Source organism: Caretta caretta, chromosome 1, assembly GCF_965140235.1.
Source record: "Caretta caretta isolate rCarCar2 chromosome 1, rCarCar1.hap1, whole genome shotgun sequence".
Lineage (NCBI taxonomy): Eukaryota > Metazoa > Chordata > Testudines > Cheloniidae > Caretta > Caretta caretta.
In genome coordinates this window covers 252,357,528-252,382,737 of record NC_134206.1, presented here as the reverse complement: position 1 = coordinate 252,382,737, position 25,210 = coordinate 252,357,528, and the positions used below count along the sequence as shown (strand labels likewise).

The 25,210-nt window shown below is 41.0% G+C and overlaps 1 protein-coding gene and 1 long non-coding RNA gene across 4 annotated transcripts in view; one reads left to right on the top strand and one right to left on the bottom strand.

Moving 5' to 3' along the window:
* Positions 1–4,708, top strand: part of NUP37 (nucleoporin 37) — a 30,641-nt gene extending 25,933 nt beyond the window's left edge. For both annotated transcript variants that reach the window (XM_048831382.2, XM_048831401.2), the window contains exons 8-10: positions 2,283–2,333; positions 2,917–3,010; positions 4,340–4,708. In XM_048831382.2, coding sequence (XP_048687339.1) covers positions 2,283–2,333; positions 2,917–3,010; positions 4,340–4,453 — 259 coding nt within the window. In that variant the 3' untranslated portion in view covers positions 4,454–4,708. The remainder of the gene's footprint in view (positions 1–2,282; positions 2,334–2,916; positions 3,011–4,339) is intronic.
* Positions 1,067–25,204, bottom strand: LOC125627411 (uncharacterized). 2 transcript variants are annotated; one of them, XR_007354003.2, is made up of 4 exons: positions 24,309–25,204; positions 15,482–15,563; positions 10,495–10,579; positions 1,067–5,978 (listed from the first exon to the last, which is right to left on the bottom strand). It is a non-coding gene; the product is annotated as an uncharacterized LOC125627411 (long non-coding RNA). The 2 variants fall into 2 exon arrangements; XR_007354009.2 differs by lacking the exon at positions 15,482–15,563 and having other exon boundaries at positions 24,309–25,199.
* Positions 25,205–25,210: the final 6 nt, after the last annotated feature.

The window sequence follows — 25,210 nt, the reverse complement described above, 5'->3', positions numbered from 1 at the left end:
AATGAACTGGGGCTTTAGTATCTAGCGTTTCTATAGTAAACCGCTCCCACTCTCTTCTCCAGGGAATTGATGACTTTACCATTATCATTTGCAAACAAATTCTTATCATGATTTCTTTTTAAATATTGTATAATACATTATTTGTTACTTCAGCTAAATTGCTGTTACAGTTGAAATGTTGGTGGAATTGAATTTAGTCTAGTGCCTTTTGATGAGTTGAGGGAGAAAGTAGAGGTTTAGAAAGGATTGAGAGTTTCCTCAGGCTCTTCTCTTCCCCACCCTCCTCCCCTCCCCGCTTCTTTTCCCTCCCTCTTCCCTGATATGTTTTCCCTTTCTTTCCTTCCTCTTCCCACTCAGCATCTGGCCTACCCATCCTTTCAGCTGAGTAGGGTGTGACCTAACTGAGCCTGTCTGATCTCAAGAATGATATAAGCCTCCCCTCCCCTGCCATCCAGTCCATTCACATGTTACACTATTTTTTAAACATATATTTTACTATAAGTGTTAGGACTGTAGCAACCTCTGATTGTACCAAAAGCAAAGTTCTTTTACACAATTAAAATTCTGAAAATAGAGAATAAATGGTAAACGTATGTTTAAGATTTAGAAGATGACAATTCCTTTTGAACTTTTATTTGAAAATTGAACTTTACGGGCCAAATCATGCCATCCTCATTCAGGATGGTGAGCGTTTACTTCGGTAAGCATATTCATTGACTTCAGTGAGACTACTTGTGCAAGTAAGGCCCTGATCAGTTAAACGGGACTACTTACAGATCACGAAGTTAAACATATGAATTCGTCTTTGCAGAATCTGGGCCCAAATTGTTATGGTTCAGGAGTGTGCTGTGCCTTTGACCTTTCCAGCGGCACCTCTTTCAAGTGATAGGCCTACACCTACACTTTTAGAGTAAAATGCCACAACTTGCCCCACTTTTAGATTGGATCACTGGTCTTGTTCATCCATTACATTATCTCACCAGAATCAACTGGCTTTGGCCCCTGCTATCAACTTCTCTCCAGGAGCTGTAACCAGCTTGTAAACAGAGTGACAGAGAACAGCTCCTTCAAACAAAATATTATTTATTAATCTATAGAATATGACAAGCAGAGAGAAAAGGGTTAAATCAACAAATGCCTAAGCACATATTGTCTTGCATAAATATAACATTTGCTTCACACAAGTTGGTAGGCCTTGGGTTCTCGACCTCCCGCCCATTCTCCTGGGTACCATGTTACAGTCTTATTTTCTTCAGATTCTCAGTCTCCCCAGAGGCTCAGCTTTTAAACAAAGAACTTGAAAGTGGTTAAGAGCTCCCATTTTAGTTTGTATGGTCTCCTTAGATTCAATTGATTTTTTTTTTTTTAAAGACACATTAGATTTTCTTCACCACATAGTGTCACTACAGGGCATAATTACAGCTTTGCACTCCCCGTTTTATCAAACTGCCCTCGACCAACAAGACCAACTACTCTATGAAACCATCTCTATGTATGGTGGGGGAGGGAAATAATCTGATTAAAGGGGAGCGTGCAGAAATGGTGACAGTGGGGCAGAATTAAGGTTGGAGTGCATCGTCTGTTGCTCATGGTAATTGTGGTAATGGGGTGTGCTTGTGTGTGGAGGGACAGGGGAGGTGTATTCTTAGGTGGCTGAACTTTTCACTTCCTTGCTTCTCTAGTTTTATATCCAGCATGATGTACATGTAGCAACCCAAACTACTTCACAGCATGTGTTTTTGTATATTAATCATATTGAGGCCTCTTCTAAGGCAGTGCTTCTCAAGCTCTCTGATGTGGGGGACCGGCAATTTTTTTTCCCAACATGCACGCAGACCAGCAGCCGATGGCTCCGGTCCACGGACCACCACTTTGAGTAGCACTGTTCAAGGGTATAGGCACAAATATGTCTTGAATACAGAACTAGGAAAATCTTTTTGTTTCTGTGACAAGACATCCACAAGACAAATTCGGTAAGGCCTGAAGAAAATTGTTAAAAACTAAAAACTCATTTTTAAGAGCTGTTGCAGCTTTCATCTTTTTCCCCCTCCCTCTCATCCAGCTATACTACTTTAACCTGTCAAAACTCACACGTGGAAAACAATGAGAGATGGCTTGTTGTCAAAAGAATTTTTATCTGTCAGTAGATGTTTTCCCACCCCACAACTTGAACCTGCTACTCTTTTAAATTATCTGTACTTTCTGTCCTTGTGATATGAAGTGAAGTGTATCATTTCCTATAGTTTGTGGAATGGATGTTTAATCAAAATGTCTTTTTATAGTTATCCACAAGATAAGAGACCTGTCCATGTGGATCGAGCCAGATTATTCAGGTATAGTTTGGGGGAGGAGGTTTATAGTAAATTGATTTGAAGAAAAATTCTTAGTAGCCTGTTTAATTTTAAAAACCTCATTTTAGCAGGGTTATTTATTGTTTTCAGTAATGCCTACAGTGTGCTGCATCTTGTAGTACAGCAATGTTACAAAGTGAAAGAACGTAACAATTTGTATGTTGCTGATCCGTGGGGCTCTACACAAGTGCAGGGGTCGGCCTGTATGTGGGATTGGGCTCCCAATTCCTTCCAGTGTTCATGTCTTCTTTCCATCAATAGACGGTTAGCTTTTAGATAGCTCCATCCTGCAAGATTCTAATCTCAGTGGGAGTTGAGAGTGATTGGGACATGGCAGGATAGGGTCCTTAACGTATAACATTCATTAATTCATTTTGAATTAATGTAGATAGGACTGAATGGGGCGTGTCTTAAATACAAATATCTTTGTGCATGTATTTCACAGGTTTCAGCAGAATTTAGGATGGCTTTACGCAATATTTAACTGCAGACAAAAAAATCAGATTTGCGCATGCTCATGATGCTGTAACACATGTATTTAAAAGCACCTTGGATTTATTCATAGGTGGTCCAGAGTGAATGAAAACTTGTTTGCAACCACTGGCTATCCAGGAAAGATGACTTGCCAGCTTCTAGTTCATCATTTAGGACACCCTCAGGTAAAATTATACAATTCTATGTTTTGGGTTGGATCAATCCATTTTCTTTAAATCCATGTATAAACAGCTATACCTTTAAAAGTTCATTAAGATCATGTAGAAACTGTTACTACGTCGTCTTTTTCTGAGGCCAAAAGTTACCAGACAAAAATCTTAGAATACTGTCAACTCTGGGTTTAGCACTTTTTTCTGCTTTTTTTTTAGTTATAATAAGGCTAAATCAGGGGGTTCTGATACTTACTATGTTTAAAATAAGCTTATTTACAATTCTTGGTGTTCTGGAAATATGTACAAATAAAGTGTATGCAAGATACAAGGAGGGACTGTCTTTTTTGTCTTTTAATCACCATGGAATTCTCCACTCCAAGTAATACTGACAGAATCATCATTAGTGATATTAAAGACTCAAGAATAAATTGGACAATCATAGTTAATAAATGCAATCAGATGATTAACTGTGGTGGCTTTTTGTCACATCTATATGTTTGAACTGATTACCAAGTTGAGGCTGGAGAAATACTATCCCAGGGTATAATATTGGAAAGGATGTAGGAGAAGAATAAGTTGTGCCTTTGAAGCACTAAGCAAGGATCATCAGTCAAATCAAGTGGGCATATGCCACATACCGTTCTTTGTACAATTGCAAAAGGAATGAGAATCTGTTGATCTTTGTTCTTTCCATCATTCGTCTCTGTGTTTTCACATGCAAGCATTAAGAGTGTTCAGAATCTTAGAAAATATTAATTGTATCTGCTTTATTAAGGCAACTTGAATCATACCACTTCTGAGTTGTACCTTGCAGAATGCAAATAAAAACTAAATCTATAAGAAATCCTACAGTATTTTGTAATTCAGATATATTCCAATTCTCTAATAGCACAGAGGAAAGGAGGTTTTATATTAGGCAGATTTTCATTGTCTTGGGCACAAAAAGCGTACTATTTCCAAACATACTAATTGTAACCTTGAATAACAGATTTTACTAAAATCATCTGGGGTGTGGAGACAGCCTTTGTAGAAACTCTGCAAAGATTCAATTCTATCACTTGTAGAACATTTTGCAGTATTGTATTTTAAAAATATGGGTACAATAGCTGACAGAAAAAGACAGTAGGCAGTGAGATTTTTAATTTAAATACTCTCCTTTCTTTTTTTTCTTTTCTTTTCTTTTTTTTTTTTTTAAAGGAATGGTGTGGTGGTGTTTTTTTGCAAAAGTCTCACATTTTAGTTGCCTATTGAACTTGTGGTTGCATATTTAGCTCTGGTTTAGTAAATATCTGTAAGATATGTTGGAAAAAAATGTCCTTTTTTATTTTTATTTTTTTGTAGCCCATTCTTATTGGCTCTGCAGCTGTGGGATCCGGTTTGACCTGGCATAGGACTCTTCCATTATGTGCAGTTGGTGGAGATCATAAACTTTTCTTTTGGGTGACAGAAATGTAAAATAAATGTCTGCTCTGATTATTAAATTCTCAAATATTGTCCCTTTTTGTAGTAAAAAGTGAATAGATTTCTTCATTCTTGTATATTAATATTTATTGGAACACGAATAAAATAACCAAAACACATGAATCTCAAGTTGAATCCCTTTTGCTTGTTTTTAGATGACAATTATAACAAGATTTGTTAAAGCAAATACTATGTTTGAGATAGTGGTGTGACTTTCATAATAAAACATAAGTATCTTTTTTCACAATATTTGTTGATGAGATATTTTTTAAACAACCTTCTTTAGACCAGTGGTTTTCAAACTTTTTTTCTGGGGACCCAGTTGAAGAAAATTGTTGATGCCCGCAACCCAACGGAGCTAGGGATGACGGGTGTGGGAGGGGGCTCTGGGCTGGGGCAGAGGGTTGGGATGCAGGAGGGAGTCAAGGTTCTGGGCTGGGGGTGCAGGCTCTGGGGTGGGGCCAGGGATGAGGGGTTTGGGATGCAGGAAGGGGTTCCTGGTTTGGGGGAGGCTCAGGGCTGAGGCAGGGGGTTGGGATGTGGGAGAGGATCAGGGTTCTGGGCTGCAGCTGAGGGGGCTGGGATGCAGGAGGGGCTCTGGGTTTGGGGGGCCTCAGGGCTAGGGCAGGAGTACAGGCACGGACTTACCTCTGGCGGCTCAGCAGCATAACCAGGGTGCACCGCAGACTGCGCTGTGCCATGGAATCGGCCAGCAGCAGGTCTGGCTCCTTGGTGGAGGTGCGTGACTCACCCGCAGTCACCGTGCCCCTTCTTCCCCAGTTTCCTTTGGCCGGTTCCCAGTCAATGGGAGTGCGGAGCCAATGCTCGGGGCAGGGGCAGTGCTTGGAGCCCCGTGGCCCCCCTGCCTAGAAGCTAGACCGCTGCTGGCCACTTCCAGGTTGCAGCACGGTGTGGAAACAAGTAGGCACTAGCGTGTCTTAGATGGGCAGCACCGCCTGTAACGTTATTGATGAGCTATGACTGTGTAGATCATTGTTGCACCAAATCTTGTACAAAGGAAGTCAAGTAAGGTGTCTATGGAAAAGTTGTAATTTGCTGTTTATGATTGTGCTGTCTGTATGTGTGTATCATTTTTGTATTTGAAGTTACGAATATTGGCTCTGTACTTGTATCTCAATGTGTTTGATTCTAAGTAGCATCGGTGAAGCATTTAGTCAACTTCTTGAGAAAGAACTATGCTGAGTAAGTGCCCAATCAAGAAACACTTAACTGACAATGGACTTTGGGAGACGCCGGTCCACATCTGAGCTTTCCTGGGAACATTCAAACTAACATGTAAACAATGGCATCTGCCTGCAAAAAGCTGAATCATTCATGGACATGTGATTTAACCAGGTGGCTACAAATTCCATCTTGTTGCTGTGATTTTGCACAGAAGAACAAAGGGGTTTCCGCCCACAAGAGAGAGAGAATATAAAAGGCCCTGGAAGCTCCTCTATTTTGTCTTCAGCTGGCTCAAGAGATGGCCTCTCCACCCCAAAGAGATGCCTGAAAGAAACTGAAACAAAGGACAGTAACTAGGGGGTGTGAGTAATTGCTAGACCCAGGCCATAAACTATAACGTTGGTCTGAAAAGGGCCCAGACAAGGAAGGAGTCCAGTCTGTGAAAGAAGCTTATTGGAAAATCTCAGAGGGTGAGATTTACCTGTATTCAGTTTCTTAATGTATTAGGCTTAGAATTGCATGTTTTTGTTTGATTTTGCTTGGTAACTTACTTTGTTCTTTCAGTTATTAGTTGGAACCACTTAAATCCTACTTTTTATACTTAATAAAATCACTTTTGCTTATTAATTAACCCAGAGTAAGTAATGAATACTTGGGGGAGCAAACAGCTGTGCATATCTCTCTATCAGTGTTATACACGGTGGACAATTTATGAGTTTACCCTGTATAAGCTTTATACAGAGTAAAACAGATTCATTTGGGGTTTAGGCTCCCAGAAAGATTGAATAGTGGTTGCTGGGAAAGTCCCTGTTAACAGAGAAGCCCCTGGGCTAAGGGAATCTTAGCTTCAGTAGAACTACAGGGGGCGTGGCCCAACCTCTTGGTTTGTGCTGTAGCCAACTGGAGTGTCTAGCTCAGCAAGATGGGAGTGGAGGGAAGCCGCCTCTGGCAGGGGGGTTTGTTCTCAGTGGTATCCCAGCATATCTAGTGACAGTCTTGAGGGAGTTTCTGTGACCAGACCCGTCACATCACAGTGGGACTTTTAATGTTCTGATTGGCGGTGCTGAGCAGAGCAAGGTGACACAGCTCCTTACATGCAGTGACCCAGTACTGGGTTGCGACCCACAGATTGAAAAACACTGCTTTAGACCATTTAATTGACTATCTCAGCCAGGAGAGACTTATTGCTAGAGGAATTTGTATATTGTTTGTCAATATGAGCAGCATTAGCACAGCTCTTTAAAGTTATCTGTATTGCACCTGCAAGCAACATGCCTGGCTCTAGCCAGTGTTTATCTTTAGCTTTCACGAACAACAATATTCTAAAAAGAAACAATTTTATCGGTTGTCAGGAAATGTCCTTAGTTTTATCAAGTTACTGTGGTGAGCACATTTGCTAGATATACAGTACTTGGGATGAATAATACTGAAATGGATAATCATAATTATATTCAAAGAACAGGGCTCACCCTAGACCAAATGGCACCCCAGGCAAGAAGCATCTTCAGCTTCTCCCCTTCCATTTGTTAAACTTTTGAATATCTTATTTTTTATGGCATTTGTATTGAAAACAGAGAGTATTAGGGAGAGCAAAAGCTTAGAAAGTCATCAGACATTACATGTTAAGCATGGCAAAAGAAGTAACAGTATTTGTTTATATTGTTGCGTAGATCAGGGTTCGATAGATATCTCTGGTGTCTCATTAAATATGTCCTTTATTAGTCACTACTAACACTCATCAAGTCTTAAAACACAAGTACACTTTCACAATTACACAATAAAACAAGGTTCACAATATCTCAGCTGGGCTCTCGCTTCGCTTCAGTTCGTTCTTATATCTCACTGACTGACTAGCAATGCCTCGCCCCTTATATACCCACGAGGGCATAGCTGATAGCATTCTAGGAGGGTTTGAGGAAAATGTTCTCAGAAAGTCTGGAAGGTTCCATGAGATTCTACAAAGGTCCAGAACATTCTAGGAGGCTAGTGAAAAATGAATCTACATATGGAATACCTGAAACATTTTACTTCAAATATTCTATTTTCCCTTTTGTTGCTAACAACAAAAACCCGGCCTCCACCAAGGCCTGCACCCTAGGCCGTCGCCTGCATCTAAATCCAGCCTGGTCAAAGAGTAATCATTTCTCACTTTTTACAGCAAAATCAAAGCTATTTCCCCACAGCTATGCCTATGAGGAATCTGGAAAATTGACTTATTTTCATTGTATTAATGCATGCGAGGAAATGAACAGTTTTTCTGACCACTATTCAATTAGAAATGCTTGACACTTTATATTTGTAGATAATAGACACACTTGCTTTGCTTTTCAGAGTTAGTTTAAACAATTCTTATGAGGCCTGACATAGTAAAAACTGACATGTAGTTTACCATAATGGATTTCTTGTTGTTATACAGCACTCTTCTTCCAGTCTATAATAGGGACAGTTAAGGCATTACAACATTACAGCTCCACCTAAGGAGACAAAAGGTCCTTTGCCTAACAGCTGAGCCCTAATTATAAGGCCTCAATCTAATCCACTTTCCTCCAGTTTTTCTATATGTCAGGTCCCTGGAAGCATGGTGTGACTGTTGGTCCCCCTGGTTCTAGGTATGGCTTATAAAAAAAATTACCACCACAATTATATTTGGGGATAAACTAATATTAAAATTGTTTAGATGCCAATTGTTGGGAAAATACTGCATGCTTGTTTATTCCCCACAAGCCGTTACAAGCAAACAAACTGTTTAGAGCCTACTATGTCACATTGTTTTAAGCATTGGATCATTTTAATTATTAATAAAAGGGAAGTGTTTCTTACAAATTCAGTTGATATGGCTACAAACCAGACAGTCATTTTAACCATATGAATTGTCATGTGATTCCAATTAAGTTTAAAATTGCCCTCTTCTAAACAGAAAAGTCATGTCAGTGTGTCATCGCCATTTTGTGATGCATTAAATTCTGATTATGTTACTTGCTTGACTCCTTTCCACAAAAAAAAACTATAATAACTTAAGTATTGTGCATCTTAGATTGGAAACGCTCATTTATACAGCTGTTAATTTTCCTTGCCACCATGAACAGTCTTAAAATTAGACTATTCTAAATTATTTGGAAGACCTTTAACTTTCTCTCATAGGGTTACCATCTGCTGCAGCTTGAGTTCCAGTTATCCTTACTAAAGAAACAAAAGCTGATGTTATCACAAAGCTTCCTCCTACAAAGCTTTGGATGTGAACAATTCCAAAACACAAATTAAAGCAACTTGTCAATATAGAAATTGGAGGAGTTTAAAATGCTGAAATATTAAAAACAGCTCATTTTGCTAGGCTTCCGATGAAAGGGATAATTATTGAAAGGATATCTGAGATCCTTGTGTGGAAAGCAAGGAAATTATTAGTGACAACAGTTGGATACCACAAAGACAGGGTAAATAGAGTTGGTGTGAGAATATCTGATAGAACTAAATATAGATAACTATTCTGGTATAACAGTGGTGTCCTATTAGGATCAGGGCCCCACTATGTCTGGGCCCTGTAGGAACTCACCATTTAAAAACCATCTCTGCCTTGAACAATTGACTAATTAAAGATAAGATGCAACAAATAATTGGAGTGGAAAGGATGGGGATTGGGGATCAGAGTAACAATGATAGGAACTCTTGGATACATACACTAGCTGTGTGCAGAATTAGGACCCATTCCTGCAAAGAGTTATGTGCATGAATACTCCCATTTGGTACTCACATGCATAACTCCATAGGAGCGAGACCTTCCTGACATGGTTTCCAGTAATTTAGGGATTTAAGATCTAGATGAGCTGCACTCCTGAGCTTTAAATTAACTGACAAAAAATCTTTGATGATGATGTGCTGTAAATCAGGCAATTGGAAGTTGTATCCAACGGCCATGATCCAGAAAGCCACCACCCTTGTTTTCCCTCTAAATGCTTCTGAAAGACCTACCTCTGCCACAATACTGATGAGAAATAAGCTGGTTTTAGTGATGGCTAGGTTTGAGGGACAGATGGAGTTATGTGTCTCCATTTTATGTATAATGAGAGAGAAGTAAATGTACCTGTTTAAAAATTATGTGTATTTGATTGTATCCCTCTTTCCCACATCACCCTTCATGTGTCACTGCCTGGTTAGATTCTAAGGTATTTTGGGCAGGGACCATGTCAGTGGGCCCTGATGCTGATTGATACTCTGGATGCTACCATAAAATAGATTTGCCATTTTCTGTTAATTATCTTTCTTTTCACTAACTATCTGTCTATGCTAGGCAAAACATTGAGTAGAGTATGTGAACATTTAGGAGACAGGTATCTAATCAACAAATATGCTAACTGACAGAGCCGCAGCTGGTGTAAATTGTCAGAGCTCCATTGACTTTGGTGGAGTTATGACAATTTACAACAGCTGAGGCTCTGCCCCATAAGTTTAGTAGGGGAAGAGTGTAAGTGTTGTCCAATGTTTTAGAGGACAGAACTGCAAGGCAAGTGTTCTTTGGCAGAGGCAGGTCCACAGATCCTTACTAGGATCTTCCGGGTGTTTGCAGCTTCAGAGGCTGTCAAACCAGTCAATCATAAGCAGGGACTAAGTTTCTCCTGATATTGGTGGACACATTTCAGCAAATGGAATAATATTGTCAGGGGTGTGTGCCTAGGGGGTATTTGTTGAGCTACAACTTTCTTGCTTTGAGATACTGCAGCATGTTTTTACCTCGCAACTACAGCAAGTCTCTATCTCTAGCATGGGAAGCAAACCAAAAATCTGTTCCATGTGTGTATTTCCTCTTATTGAACATATGGAAGCGGATATAGGCATTTTTCATCTCCAAGACATACCATTTTTCTGCAAGTTCAGGAAAGGGGCCCCGAAGATCTACGCCCTCCATAGGTCAGAAGAGAAGCAAGGACAAATGGGTAGCATCTGCCAAAAACAGTTCATATAGATTAGCAATCAAAGAACAGTGCCTCTAAGGTGAAATTTAAACTGCCTAAGCCTATGCATCCTAGACACTGAAACAGTGATGAGCACTAGAGAAGTGCATAGACAGAGAAATGTCTTGCTGCCCTAGAAATCCCATTTTTATTTCAACTGTATATTATAAGCATTTTTATATTGCACTTACACATGCAGTTGGCGATATCTCACACACGCAATCCAATCTGCTTTGAGAATTTGTTGTTACATTTTGACACAGACCTAAGTATTGTGTTGTTCCTGGTGCTGCTCAAATCCCACACTACTGGAGAAGAAATTATATTCTACTTTGCGTGCTTATGTATTTAAGGTTTAAGGCCAAGATTTTTTTTTTTTTTAATTTCTTTTAAGGACTATCTCAGAACTGCTTTCCGGGATTTGGAGGTGTATTGCCAAGTCTGCTTTTCTTAGTACTGTTTCTAACCTCTATAAAGTGTTTGTTTGGGGGAAAAAAAAAAAAAAGAGCAGTCACTATTTGTTCAGCGTGTTTCTCATGTACTTTTCTACAAAACAAAATCATTTTTGTTCTTTACCAAAGTTCAGACTGTTGCACTTTTGCTAATTCAGTTTTTATTAGCACAGTCATAGCTCAGATGAAGATATTACAGTATTACAATAAATGTTGCACTAATAAAAGTGTTTAAAAACTCAGCTTGTTCAAACATGTTTTGGTCAAATTGTCCAGGATTAAGAATAGGTGGAGAATTCTATGAAGTTTCCTTAGTATAACACTTGGTGGATTTCAAAACATAATAGGCATAGCCAAAGAATTTCAAACCAGCTAACATTTGTTTTTCATTATGTCTTTTAAAAAAGATTACACTAGAAATTTGCTTTTGTGAATGTATTTAACTGTGAAGGGCTGATATGCCAGGAACCTTTTATTTGCCAAAGCAGTGCAGATTAACCCATAGCTAAATCATTGGGATATCAGTGGTTTTTTATTTGCTTCAAACTATGAAAAAAAAAATCTGTTGAGGACATATCAATTTCTTACATGTAGTTTTGCCAGAGTTTCCTTTGTAAGCATGGATTTAGAGGACTTCCAGGGGGAAAAAAATTAATCTACTTGCTGACCTTTTCAGCTTGTCTATTGGACCACCTTAGTAAAAACAATTGTTGCCCCTATGGAGAATCAGATGACACCATGTCTGGGAAATTTCCTTGGATCAGCTTTTTATTTCTGTTTAATTTACTTCTTAGTTGTATAGCTATTTCATTTCGATGCTGATTATTAACAGAGTACTGTATCTTGGGAACTGTAACATTTTTGTATAAGCTTATAAAATATATATGAACAATTGTAAGTTACAGTAGTATTTGCCAGTTTACTCAGGTTGTGCAAACAACTTGAATTACTGATGTTTCATTCTGCTGTTGAATTTCTATTTTTGTGCAATATAAAAATTTCAGTGCCAATTTAGTTTTCCATATTACTGTCATTAGGGCATGCAAATCACAAGACGTGCTGATGGTATATTTGATTTTCCTGGTGGTAGAGACACAACTTTCTGTGTAGACGCAGCTTTTGTACTTCTAGTTGGCTTAAGTCCCTCTAAGAGTAGCTTCTCACCAACTCTCAAGCTCACCTTAAAAATCCTTTTTAAAACAGCTGTCCTGAACCTGGACAGCACTTCACTGATGGGTGAAGTGATTCTTGTGTGTGTGTGTATATACAGGGCGATGTTCTGCCTTCAGTTACGTCCACATGTTATTTACTTTACTTTGACCTATAGCTTGTATCAGTTTATAATCATCCAATAAAGGGTATGGTAAGAAGCAATAATTCAAACCATTTACTGAATAAACTTGGACATTGTCCCACGTTATATACCTTTCCACTGGAGTTTATTCATTCTTTACTTATTAGTAGGAATTAATATTTCAAGTTTGACCTAGGGATGGAAGAACTAGTTCAGATAAAATAAAAAACACCTTTTAACAGGGTTTGAAAAAATTTGGATAATTTTCCTGCTGCTTCTATGTTTATTTCATTTGCATTCTCTTCTACACTTCCTGGTTCCAGCTGGGAGCAGAAGTGCTGTGAGACAGCTTTCTGTGCAGTATTTTTGGCCTGACCATCAGCAGGAAGTACTAGAAATCTCACAAGAAAGTCTATTCTTGCAAGATCTCTTGTCAAATTTTGCAGACCAAAGAAGTTCAGATAAGGTTTGACTAAGTATTTAAAGCTTTGGAAGCTCAATCATTACTAGTTTCCCCAATGCTGCCTGGAAACATTAAACTACAGATATTTCTTTGTTAAAGGAGATTCGTTCTTCTTCCACAGAGCGTACATTGTTAAGATAGTTAAAAAGAGTTCTTTTAGGCATCTTCTGGATAACATCTTCCTCAAAAAACACACTGCTAACACACGCTATATTTATGATAGAGTTCAAACTATTATGAGCAATTGCAAGCCAGGGATTTTAAATGACTTCTTGAAACATATTCCTTTGGGACTTAAATTTTCCAGGGTTTGGCTTTTCAGAGTGGAATTTTTTTTTTAAACTTTAAACAAAATAAACTATCCTTGTGTTTCATATAATACAAACCCAACACCAACTTGCTTCTATCTGCTAATGAAATGTGCATGTAGAACTCAAAAACAGCAGAACTAATTTCTCATCGAGATCTAGGAAATAAGTAAAATGTTTTTAAAACGCATTAAATAGAATTTGTTGTTTGAATTTTTGATTGATAAAAAGCTAGAAAGGTCCAAGACTTTGGGGATGCTGTGAGACACTTCATCTTTTGATCACATTTAACCCTGGCTCAGATTTATGGCTTGTCTAGATTAGGTACATTCATACTAGTGTAATAAGGCAGTGTAGTTCCTCTGGTGCAAACCCTTAATGTAGACATGGTGCATTGAAATAAGCCTCATTTTGTATGAGCAAAATATATCTGCATGAGTTTGCTCTGGTAAAATGACCTTGATGTAGTTACATTGCTGCAAATTTCCCTAATATAAACGAGTCCTAAGAGTTTGACTAGGCTGAATCAAAAAAGACTAAAGTTGTGACTTTATCAAACTCTGGGCTTTTCAATTTTAACTGTTTACAGCTTAAAGGAGAAGGAGAGAATTTTCGTAATATGTTTATGATCAATATGTGTGACTCACTTTTCCCACTGACTTTGTATGGCTAGCCACTGGTTATATAGGCGTTAATTGCTTCCCCTGAACAGGGGATAAGGGTGCTGGGGAGACTGAGTTGGTAAGCTGGGGACTGAGCTGGGGAGACAGTAGCCTGTCTGAGTTGGTAAGGATGTTTGTTCAAGAATGTGCCCTCAAGAAGGACATTAGCTCTTAATACCTGGCAGCCCCAGAAGGAGGAATTGTGGAAACACCAGGACTGCAGCTTGGAACAAAAACAGAAGAGGTCCAGCAACTGTGTTTTAAGGGTACTGCCAGAGAGAGAGACAGGGCTCAGGAAGTCAAACAAGGAGACAGACACTGAGAGAGCCAAGATGGATTCCAGGAGAGCATAGGACAATAGGGCATTTGTTTCTGTCTATATAGACTCTCTGTTAATCTTAGCTTTTCTATGCTAACCTATGAAGTCCCAAACACTGCATTCTGGTTGACTAATAAATGCTACCTTGTTTTTAAAAAGCTTCCCTGGGTCACTGTAGATACTTACCAATTGCATTTCTTCCCGAAGAGGTTAAAAAAAGTTTCAGCTAGAGTCTGAACTCAGTTGGACTCGCTGTTGAGAGCTCACAGAGAGAAACAAGAATGAAGAAGCCAGATGGCCCAGTCTCTGAGTCAGAGTTCTGTGGGGCTCACCCTTTTGAAAGCCTATTTGCTGGTTTTGGCAAAGAAATAGGGGTCCTCCCAAGAGATTGTTAAATACGGGCAAGTTGGGTGAGGTAAAATCCTTTTTGGTTTTGGCAAGTTGGTGAAAGAGACAAGCTTTTGAGCTTACACAGAGCTCTTCTTCAGGTCTGGGAAAGGTTCTTAGGCTATGTCTACACTATGAACCTTACAATGGCACAGCTTAAGGTCTATTGTGTAGCTGCTGTATGCCGGCAAGAGAGCTCTCCCACTGGCATAATTAAACTACCCCCAATGAGCAGCGGTAGCTATGTCAGTGGGAGATACTCTCCCGCCGACGTAGCTCTGTCAACACCAGCACTTTTGTCAGTGAAACTTAAGTTGTTCAGGGTATTGGTTTTTTTCACAGCCCTGACCAACAAAACTTTTGCCAACAAAAGTACTAGTGTAAGCAAAGCCTTAAAAGTGCCAAAGCTAAATACAAGGTGGAAAAGATTGTTTAGCATAAGTAGTCAACACTTGACCATTAAAGTTGAAGTGGCCCATTAAAGATGGGGGCAGGGGGACACATAGCACATATCCTACCAAACTGTGACTAACCATTGACCCAGTTTTCTTAAAACATGGCTTGCTTTGTAGATCTCATTGAAGCTTATAAATTAAACCAAGACTGAAGTCTATATTACTGTACATTATGTTACTATTTGTGAGTTTGTATAAGCTATTACAACTTGTATTTTTGGCACCTTAGAGACTAACCAATTTATTTGAGCATAAGCTTTCATGAGCTACAGCTCACTTCATAGGATGCATACTGTGGAAAGTGTAGAAGATCTTTTTATATACACACAAAGCATGAAAAAATACCTCCTCCCACCCCACTCTCCTGCTGGTAATAGCTTATCTAAAGTGATCACTCTCCTTACAATGTGTATGATAATCAAGTTGGGCCATTTCCAGCACAAATCCAGGTTTTCTCACCCCACCCCCGCCCACACAAACTGATGTCAGAGTTGTTTCTGAGGCTGTGGATGGCCTAATAACATCAGCCACACTATCAGAGGCTCGTTCACCTGCACATCCACCAACGTGATATATGCCATCATGTGCCAGCAATGCTCCTCTGCCATGTACATTGGTCAAACTGGACAGTCTCTACGTAAAAGAATAAATGGACACAAATCAGATGTCAAGAATTATAACATTCATAAACCAGTCGGAGAACACTTCAATCTCTCTGGTCACGCGATTACAGACATGAAAGTTGCGATATTACAACAAAAAAAACTTCAAATCCAGACTCCAACGAGAAACTGTTGAATTGGAATTCATTTGCAAATTGGATACAGTTAACTTAGGCTTGAATAGAGACTGGGAGTGGCTAAGTCATTATGCAAGGTAACCTATTTCCCCTTGTTTTTTCCTATCCCCCTCCCCCCCAGACGTTCTTGTTAAACCCTGGATTTGTGCTGGAAATGGCCCACCTTGGTTATCATACACATTGTAAGGAGAGTGATCACTTTAGATAAGCTATTACCAGCAGGAGAGTGGGGTGGGAGGAGGTATTTTTTCATGCTTTGAGTGTATATAAAAAGATCTTCTACACTTTCCACAGTATGCATCCAATGAAGTGAGCTGTAGCTCACGAAAGCTTATGCTCAAATAAATTGGTTAGTCTCTAAGGTGCCACAAGTCCTCCTTTTCTTTTTGTGAATACAGACTAACACGGCTGTTACTCTGAAACTTGTATTTTGTGAGTTTATAAAGATTTTAGTGACAAGTCACTTACAATGAGTATGGATACGATTTTGTCCCAGTAAAATTAGACAAAATTCACAGAGCAGTTATGGTAAAAAAGTACAAAATCAGGATATGGTCATGGCAGGGTGGAAGCTGAAGCCCAAGCCTCATCGCAGGAAGTCATAAAGATCTGTTAAAATCATGGAATCTGTGACCTCCATGACCAAGCCATATCCTTAACAATGAGAAAAAGAGAACAGGACATATTTTAAAGAATACATACAAGAAGGAATTAAATCAATGGGACTAGTCACAGGAGTAAACTTAAGTTCATGCACAAGTGTTTTCATAACAAGTGCCTAACAGACACGCTTTCTGTAGCCTCAGTAGTGGTAATATGTGATTGCCTGTACAAGAATCAGTTCTATTACTTTAGATCAAGCAGACACAATAAAAATAAGTATTTTTATTGCCCTCCTTATTCCTTTGTAGGAAAAATAGATAACCTGAATTTCCTGGGATGCTTTTATTCTTGTATCATGTATTTGGCTTGAGAACCTTTTCAAAACACTTTGTAGTTACCTTGCATAAGAACAGCCATACTGGGTCAGACCAAAGGTCCATCTAGCCCAGTATCCTGCCTTCCAACCGTGGCCAATGCCAGGTGCCCCAGAGGAAATTAACAGAACAGGTAATTATCAAGTGATCCATTCCTTGTTGCGCATTCCAGCTTCTGGCAAACAGAGTCTAGGGACACCATCCCAGCCCATGTATGTTTCTCTATTTGTACGAGAAGTCCTATCCTTTGCTGTGTCTGCCTACCTAGCTCTGAATTTGCCCTCTGATAACATTTAGCTGTGGTGTACAGTAAAGGCCACAGGTTATTGCAGGAAGCTCTAAGTAAGGATTCAGCTAAGTTTAATGAGGAATATAGTGTAAACCTGCCATTTTTTCAAAATGTAAATAGAACGTATTCCCATTTCAGAATCTTGTACAAGATTATGTTACTCTCTTTGGTTAGTAGAGCCCCACAATAGTCAATCTCTACCAAACGCAGCTCCACCAATTTTTCCAATCTACTACTGTGAAAAGAGCAGCCTCTAAAACCATTCTTTAAGGATTTTTTGAAGAAGAACAAACAAATAGGAGCTTCATTAAGTTTGGAATTGTCAGGTCTTAGAAATGATGATAACAATGACCTCTACTCTTTCCCTATCTCTACCATAAACAAACATGCACACAAAGGAATGAGCTATTTCTTTTTGAACACTAGGGAAAACAACATATTGTACTTTTCTGCATTGAGTCAAAGGCCTCTGCACAAACACAATGGTGCTGAACAGCACAGAAGATGTATTTCAGAAGTTCTGAAGACATCTGTGAGGATATTAGCTATACGGCTTTTACCACCTTTCAAAATTTCACTGGGGATAAAATATTACGGAATCCAGCTGTTAAAATTTGAATGAACCTAGCATTACAGTTTATACACATGATCACATAAATAATACCTTGTTAGAAGAACATTAAGTCTGCAAAATAAAGCACTCAAAAGTTCAGAAATGCCAGAAGTCAGGTTATGTGTGCAACCTCAGTGTGCCTTCCTTGTGCAAATGCATTTTGTTATAGTCTTTATTTACACAATCACATACTATTTTTTTCATGAGACCCCTGCCACATTCAGTAAATGGGAAGATATTCAATATTTTTTGTATACACATTCAATATGTGGGCACAGGCCTTATTACACACACGCCATCCCAAGCCTGCCCTAAACACAAAATTATTAATATGCTCTATAGTGTTCATCACTTTAGTTTCTGACTGCTTCACAAATATTAATCAATATATCTTCACAACCCCCTTCTGAAGTGAGATGGTGTTATCCCTATTAAACAGCTGGGGATCTGAGGCACAGGAAAAAGAAGGTTGAAATTGCCAAATGTCCATTCAACTTGAAATACCTAGGTTATAGGCAGCACATAATGGAAGTTGGGGGAGGTTAAACCACTACAAATCTCACACTGCTGCTAGCGTTGCCAACTTTCTAATTGCACAAAACTGAACACCCTTGCCCTGCCCCCCCCGCAGTGCTGCTCACTCCATTCCCCTCTCCATCCGTCGCTCGCTCTCCCCCACCCTCACTCACCCTTACCAGGCTGGGGCAGAGGGCTAGGGTGCAGGAGGGGGTGAGAGCTCTGGCTGGGGGTGCAGGCTCTGGGGGGGGGCAGAAGTGAGGGGTTCAGGATGCTGGAGGGGGCTCTGAGTTGGGGAAAGGGGTTGGGGTGTGGGAGTGAGGACTCTGGCTGGGGGTTCAGGCTCTGAGGTGGAACCAAGGATGAGGGGTTTGGGGTGCACAAGGGGGCTCAGGGCTGAGGCAGAGGGTTGGGGTGCAGGAGGGAGGGAGTTTGGGTGTAGTAGGAGATTCTGACCTTGGGAAGGGGGTTGAGGTGTGGGAAGGGGTTCGGGGTGAGGTTCTGGCCGGGCAACACGTACATCAGGGAGCTCCCCAAAGTGGTTGGCATGTCCGGTTCCTAGGCGGAGGGGCCAGGGGCTCTATGCACTGCCCACACCCACAGGCACCGCCCCCGCACCTCCTATTGGCCACAGTTCCCGGCCAATGGAAGCTGCAGAGCCGGCACTCAGGGCGGGGGCAGCAGCCACCCCTGCACCTAGGAACTGGACATGCTGGCAGCTTCCAGGGCCAGTGCAGGCAGGGAGCCTGCCTTAGCCTCTCTGTGCTGCCAACCGGACTTTTAGTGGCCCAGTCAGCGGTGCTGACCGGAGCTTCCAGGGTCACTTTTCAACCAGTCATTCCAGTTGAAAACCGGAAACCTGGCAACCCTAGCCACTGCTGGGGATGGGGGTAGTTGTGGATTATGGCACAGGCCCACGGACTCATTACACACTTTCAAACTTGGTGGCACACAACTGGATTGTACAGGTGTAACTGAAAGCAGAATTTGGCCTGCAAAATCTCTGTTACTGGGGAAGACGCATGAGGAAAGAAACACAAGTTGAGTTTGTATCATTACTACTTGGAATACCACTTTTTCCTTATAAACTTAGCACACTTGATATGGAAGTTATTGAGACAATATAGATGGAAACTCCATAATGCCATTTTTACAGTCATTTTATAAGAGTAGAACTGCCTTTTAAGGCCACAGTTTACCAGTATTCCTATTCCATATACCACAGATGTCTATGTAATGAAAATGTGAGGCATAGATTTGCTATGTAACACACAAACATTTTCAGCCACAACAGATACTATGTTCCCTCAGAGACCTTTCCTATTTCACATGGGATGGACCAAGGTAGGGAGAATGTAGAGGCGCCCTAAAAATGTATGATAATTGCTCAGACTAGATGTGTAACTGTTCAAAGAAAGCAAGAGGGATTCTGAGGTCCAAAATAAATAAAACTGAAATAACTCTTATTTGCTTTCTTAGACTATCTTTTCACTTAGCACCTGCCTTCTCTCTGCCACTTCATGCTATCTTGCCACTGATGCTCTAAGAGCTTTATTCCCTTCAGCTCCTTGCAACTGGAACAGCCTTCCTCTATTTCTCCAGTCTATTGATGCTCCACATCTTCTCAAACCTCATCTGAAAGATATGTTTTTTCTTTGCTTTTGTCTCTCTCTCCCCCTCTCTCTTGCTAATAGCTATAAAGGGGGTAGGAAAGCTGGGAGTCAGTGACCACAAAGCAATTAGTTTAGTATATTCAGGCAATCTTAAACAATGTATAGTACACAAGTTTCCAGGACCAGACAGAATATATGCTTGTGTAATTAAGGAATTGGATTAATAAACTGAGATTATAATAGTATATTGGACAAATACACTGAGGAAGCAGCACTAATAAAAATTAGTGGGAGGGTATAGGTCATGTTTTTCACAGTTTGAGGAAAGACATGAGGGCTCAGAGATCACCCACTGGGCCTGATTTAAACTTCATTTTACAAGCTATAGATTCTTCCTGTTTGTAAAAACTGGGCAGATAATATTTCTTAGAATGTCTCTGCAGAATTTCTGGCCTGGAGTTAGTGAAGTGAATATGAAAAGTGGAGGGGGAAAAATGAATAGCAGATCATTGTAGAAGTTGAAGGAGAAAATATGAAGGACACAGCTTTGTGCCATGATGGTATAAAGTCTAATGGGTGATATCTCTGCTAATTTCAGCTATTTTAGATATAAATTTTTCTATTTTAGAAGATTAAACGAGGTGTGATACAAAAAATAGGGAAGGGGGAATCTTGATCTATCCAGTAAGTTAGAAAGCAACTATCTGGCACATAAGTTAAGAACTGGATCAGTGCCCACAGCACTACACAACTGGAATAGACTGTGATGAAATTACAGGACCAGATCAAAGATTTAAGCAAGAATAGAGAAAAAAATGGCTTATCCCACAACTAAAAGATATGGAAGATAAAGGCCTAGTTTAGCCTGATGAAATGTTGATCCCTGAAAATTTAAATTTATTTGGAAAAAATAAAATTAAAACAAGCTCATCACATACTTTCTCCTTGGCTGGACAGTTCCCAGAATATGAGAGATGTTAACAGTTCACTTCTGTAACCTCAAAGACTTATATAGACAGTGCTGAGGACTGCTTGGAAAATGAACATAATTAAATATCAGGACTGGAGAATTTTATTTTTCCAAGATTTTTCACCAGGTATTCAACAGCAAAAATTCATAGATTTTTTGAGGCCAGAATGGGTCATTATGATAATCTAGTCTGACCACCTGCATAAGAAAGGTCATAGAATGTCACCCCAAAATTTCTGCATGAAACCCATAACTTCTGCTTGAGCTAGACCAGTGTTTCTCAAGCCTTTCAGGGTGTCAATCCCTTATTTGATGTTAAACATTGTTGTGACCTCCTTACATTTACTATAAAAGTAAGAGTAAAAATGTACCAATGATAACCATAATAAGCCTATATAATTTATTTGTGTGCAGATTTCAACAGGTTGACAGAGAATACTTGACGTTAGAGGGGAAAAGGACATAAGAAGTGGGAGAGTGAGATTTTCTTTGCTTTAGATTGCATTAAAATTTGCAGCACCTTGTGATTTCTCTCAGTGTCTTTCTTGAGCCCTATGGGGGACATAGCCCACCAGTTGAGAAACAGTAAGACAGAACATATCTTTTAAAGAGACATCCAATCCTCATTTAAAGACTTCAAGTGATGGAAGAGCTACTGCATTCTTAGGTAAATTGTTCCAAGGGTTAGTTAACACCACTGTTTAATGGTGGTGTTCCTTATTTCATTTGAATTTGTCTATCTTTAGCTTCCATTGGATCTTAGTATGACTTTGCTAGATTAAAAAACCATCCACTATCAGAAATCTCTTACCCATGTAGGTACTGGTAGACCAAGATTAAGTCACTGCTTAACCATCTTTTAGATAAACTAAACAGATTGAACTTCTTAAGTCTCTTATTGTAAGGCAGGTTTTCCAGGCTTTAGATCATTCTTATTGCTCTTTTCTGAACCCTTTTCAATATCCTTATACAGACACCAAAATTGGATGGACTTTTCCAGTAATGGTCTCACCAATGCCATACATAGAGATAATGCCTCTTCTCTGCTTCTACTCAATACTTCCTTGTTCAAATATCAAAGGATTGTGTTAGCCACAGTGTTACACTAGGAGCTCATGTTCAGCTGGGTATCTAAATCCTTTACAAAGTCACTGCTTTTCAGGACCTAACCTCAACCCTCTTTGCTCCAGTTTCTGTAGAAGTTCTATGGGGAAAAAATTAATCAATAGTCTACAATTTTAAGCTTCCAGCATTTGGAGGTGCCAAACCCTTGAGCATTCATAATCATTTTTGAAAGACACACTGGGTACGTAACACAAAAGTAGCTCAATATATTTGACAAATATAAACACTGGGTGACTAGTCTCATATAAAGAAAAACTTATCAAGGGTGAGTCTTTATTTTTAAAATCTGTACAGTCTTATAACTATTTCTAGAAGTGGGGTCAGCTCACCTGAATGTCCTATACTGTGCATCATTAAACATTAATCCTGAGATAGTAAAGTCAATCTTCTGAATTTGTGGGTGTGGTCAGACGCAAAGAGTTTGTATAGAGGTATGCTGCCGCTATTCCCAATGCACCAAAACATTTACATATGTGCTTAAGTCCTTTCTATTCAGCAAAGCAACTGAGCAACTTAATCTTAAAAGTGTGATTGTATCCTGTTGAGGTCAATGGGATTTAAACATGGGCCTACATGTGATTAAGTGTGATTAAGTGCTTTGCTGAATAGGGATGGACTGCTGCATAGCGGCCTGGGTGCCTTTCCCCCACCCCACTTCACTTAAAAAAGCCTACTGTGCAGAATTACTCAGTCCCTTGTACTTGTGTGGTATTTACGTAGCTGGAGTTATTGCTCTGTGAAGGACTATGGGATTTTATTTATTTGGTTTATGCTCTTAAAGTTAATGTTATGGTTTTCAAAAAGTTATTATTCAGTCAAGATAATTAACAATAAGCATCAGAATGGTCTTGCTTGATTATGGAGGTGTCATATATCTGTTATCAGTCCAAGATTTCAGAGAAATGCTGAAGAAACTAAGTATCTCTCTTGGAATGTTTGTGGGTAGTCCATCAGTTTGACAATGACATTTTCATGCTCTCTCTTTTTGTGGATTCTGGAGTGATTCCGAAGTCCAAAGCATGACACACAGGCTTGTGAGCAGATCGAGTAAAGTCCTTGGTGAGCATCTTGGTAGCTATAGCAGTAGTATGACACTTTTCCCTTGCAGCTATCAATTATTTCTGTCCTCTTCAAAGGTTTGGAGAGCTTGGAGTGTTGTATGTCGCCATGCTGATCTATTTAACGCAGCCTTCTCAAGATCATCTGGTTTTATTGCACCGAAGTGTGTGCTCTTCTTGATGCTGTCCTTGTTGCGCTTTCTGGGGCAGCTTCGATTCCGATGTCCTTGTGCCAATTCTCCATAGAAAATTTTCCTGGGGAGTTAATATTCAGGCATCCTAATGACGTGTCCAACCCAGCATAGTTAGGCTTTTATCAGCATGACCTTGATGCTTATTGCATTTGACTTTTGGAGAACCTCCAGGTTCGTAATTTTGTCCTGCCAGCGGATCCTCATAATGGCACGCAGAGATCGCATATGGAAGGTCTCTAGATGTTTGATATACCATTTGTATGGTGTCCAGATCTCACACCCATAGAAGAGAGATGTGAGCACAAAAGCATTATAAAGTTTTATTTTTGTTGAGAGGGTTATGTTGTGGGATTTCAGGACTTTGTTACGTAGCTTTCCTAATAACTGAGAAGCTTTCTGTATCCTGTTTGTGATCTCTTTGTTAAGAGATCCGTCACTGGATCCATCCATTCCACTAATGGATATTTGAGGGGATATGGCACAGAGCAGTGAAGATGATTGGTGCAACACCACAGTTTTCTCCAGGCTGATTGTGAGGCCAAACAATTTTGATGCTTCAGCGAAGTAATCTACAATGCACTGATGATCTCCCTTAGGAGGGCACAATCATCCGCAAAGAGTGCTTCTCATATTAGTAGTTCTGTTACTTTTGTTTTTGCATTAAGCTTTGTAAGATTGAACACTGAGCTGTTGTGTCTCTATCTGATGTATATGTCTCAGTTGAGCCCATTTGTAGCATGTGCCAAGATTCTGGAGAAATGCTGAAGAAACCAAGTAAGTCTCTTGGAATATAAAAGTATTAAATAATGCAAGCCTTGTGAAGTGTGATTATCATAGCGTTGCCAGCTTTCTAATCGCACAAAACTGAACACCCTAGCCCCGCCCCACCCCAAAGTCATGCCCCTGCCACTCCCGTTCCCCGAGGCCCTGCCCCCCCCACTACATTCCCCCTCCCTCAGTGTCTCATTCTCACCTACCCTCACTCGCTTTCACTGGGCTGGGGCAGGTGGTTGGGGTGCGGGAGGGGGTGAAGACTCTAACTGGGGGTGCAGGCTCCAGGGTGGGGCCGGGGATGAGGGGTTTGGAGTGCAGGAGGGGGCTCCAGGCTGGGGGTTGGAGCAGAGCGGTTCAGGGCATGGGAGGGGGCTCTGGGCTGGGGCAGAGGGGGGTGAGGGCGAGGGTGCAGGCTCAGAGCTGGGGCAGAAGGCTGGGGTGTGGGCTTACCTCAAGTGGCTCCCGGTCAGCAGCACAGCGGGAGAGCTAAGGCAGGCTTCCTGCCTGTCCTGACCCTATGCTGCGCCCCAGAAGTGGCCAGCAGGTCCGGCTCCTAGGAGAAGGTACATCAGGTGGTTCTGTGCGCTGCTCTTGGCCGCAGGCACACCCCTTCCCCCCCACAGCTCCCATTGGCCACGGTTCCCAGCCAATGGGAGTGCAGAGATGGTGCTTGGGATGGGGACAGTGCGCAGAGCCCTGTGGCCCCCCCACCTAGGAGACGGACCTGCTGGCCATTTCCAGGGCTCAGCGCAGAGCAAGGACAGGTAGGCGTTAGCCTGCCTTAGCGCCGCAGCCCCACTGACCGGACTTTTAACGGCCCGGTCAGCGGTGCTGATCAGAGCCACCAGGATCACAGTGGTCCAGCCAAAAACTGGACACTTCGTCACCCTAGGTCATCGCCCCTGTGACAGCTACTCTGGCGGTGTTGGAGGAGGCTTGTTTTGCTACAAAATGGAACTGGAATAAAATTGGAAGTGGTGGCGGTGCGTCCCCTGGGCTCACGGATCCCCCGCTACCCACAACATGTGCAGGCTAGGGCGAGGGAGGGCCCGGGGGAAGGCCAGAGAGGGTTGGGAGGGGCATGTATCCGAGGCCTCCCCTCCGTCCGGCGCCTCTAGCCACGCCCTGGCCGAGCACGGGCTGAGAAGCCCAACCTAGCGTCAGAGCCGCCCCGCTGGGCGCTGTCTTACAACAGCCACGGCCGCCCCGCCAGGGCCCCATCGAACTACAACTCCCATGATGCACTGGGGCGACCGAGTGTCTTCCGCGTTCTCCCCTTGCCTGTGCACATGCGCCGGAACACCGGTCCACTCTAGCGGCGTCCGGGCGTGCCCCCCAGAGCGGGTTTTGTA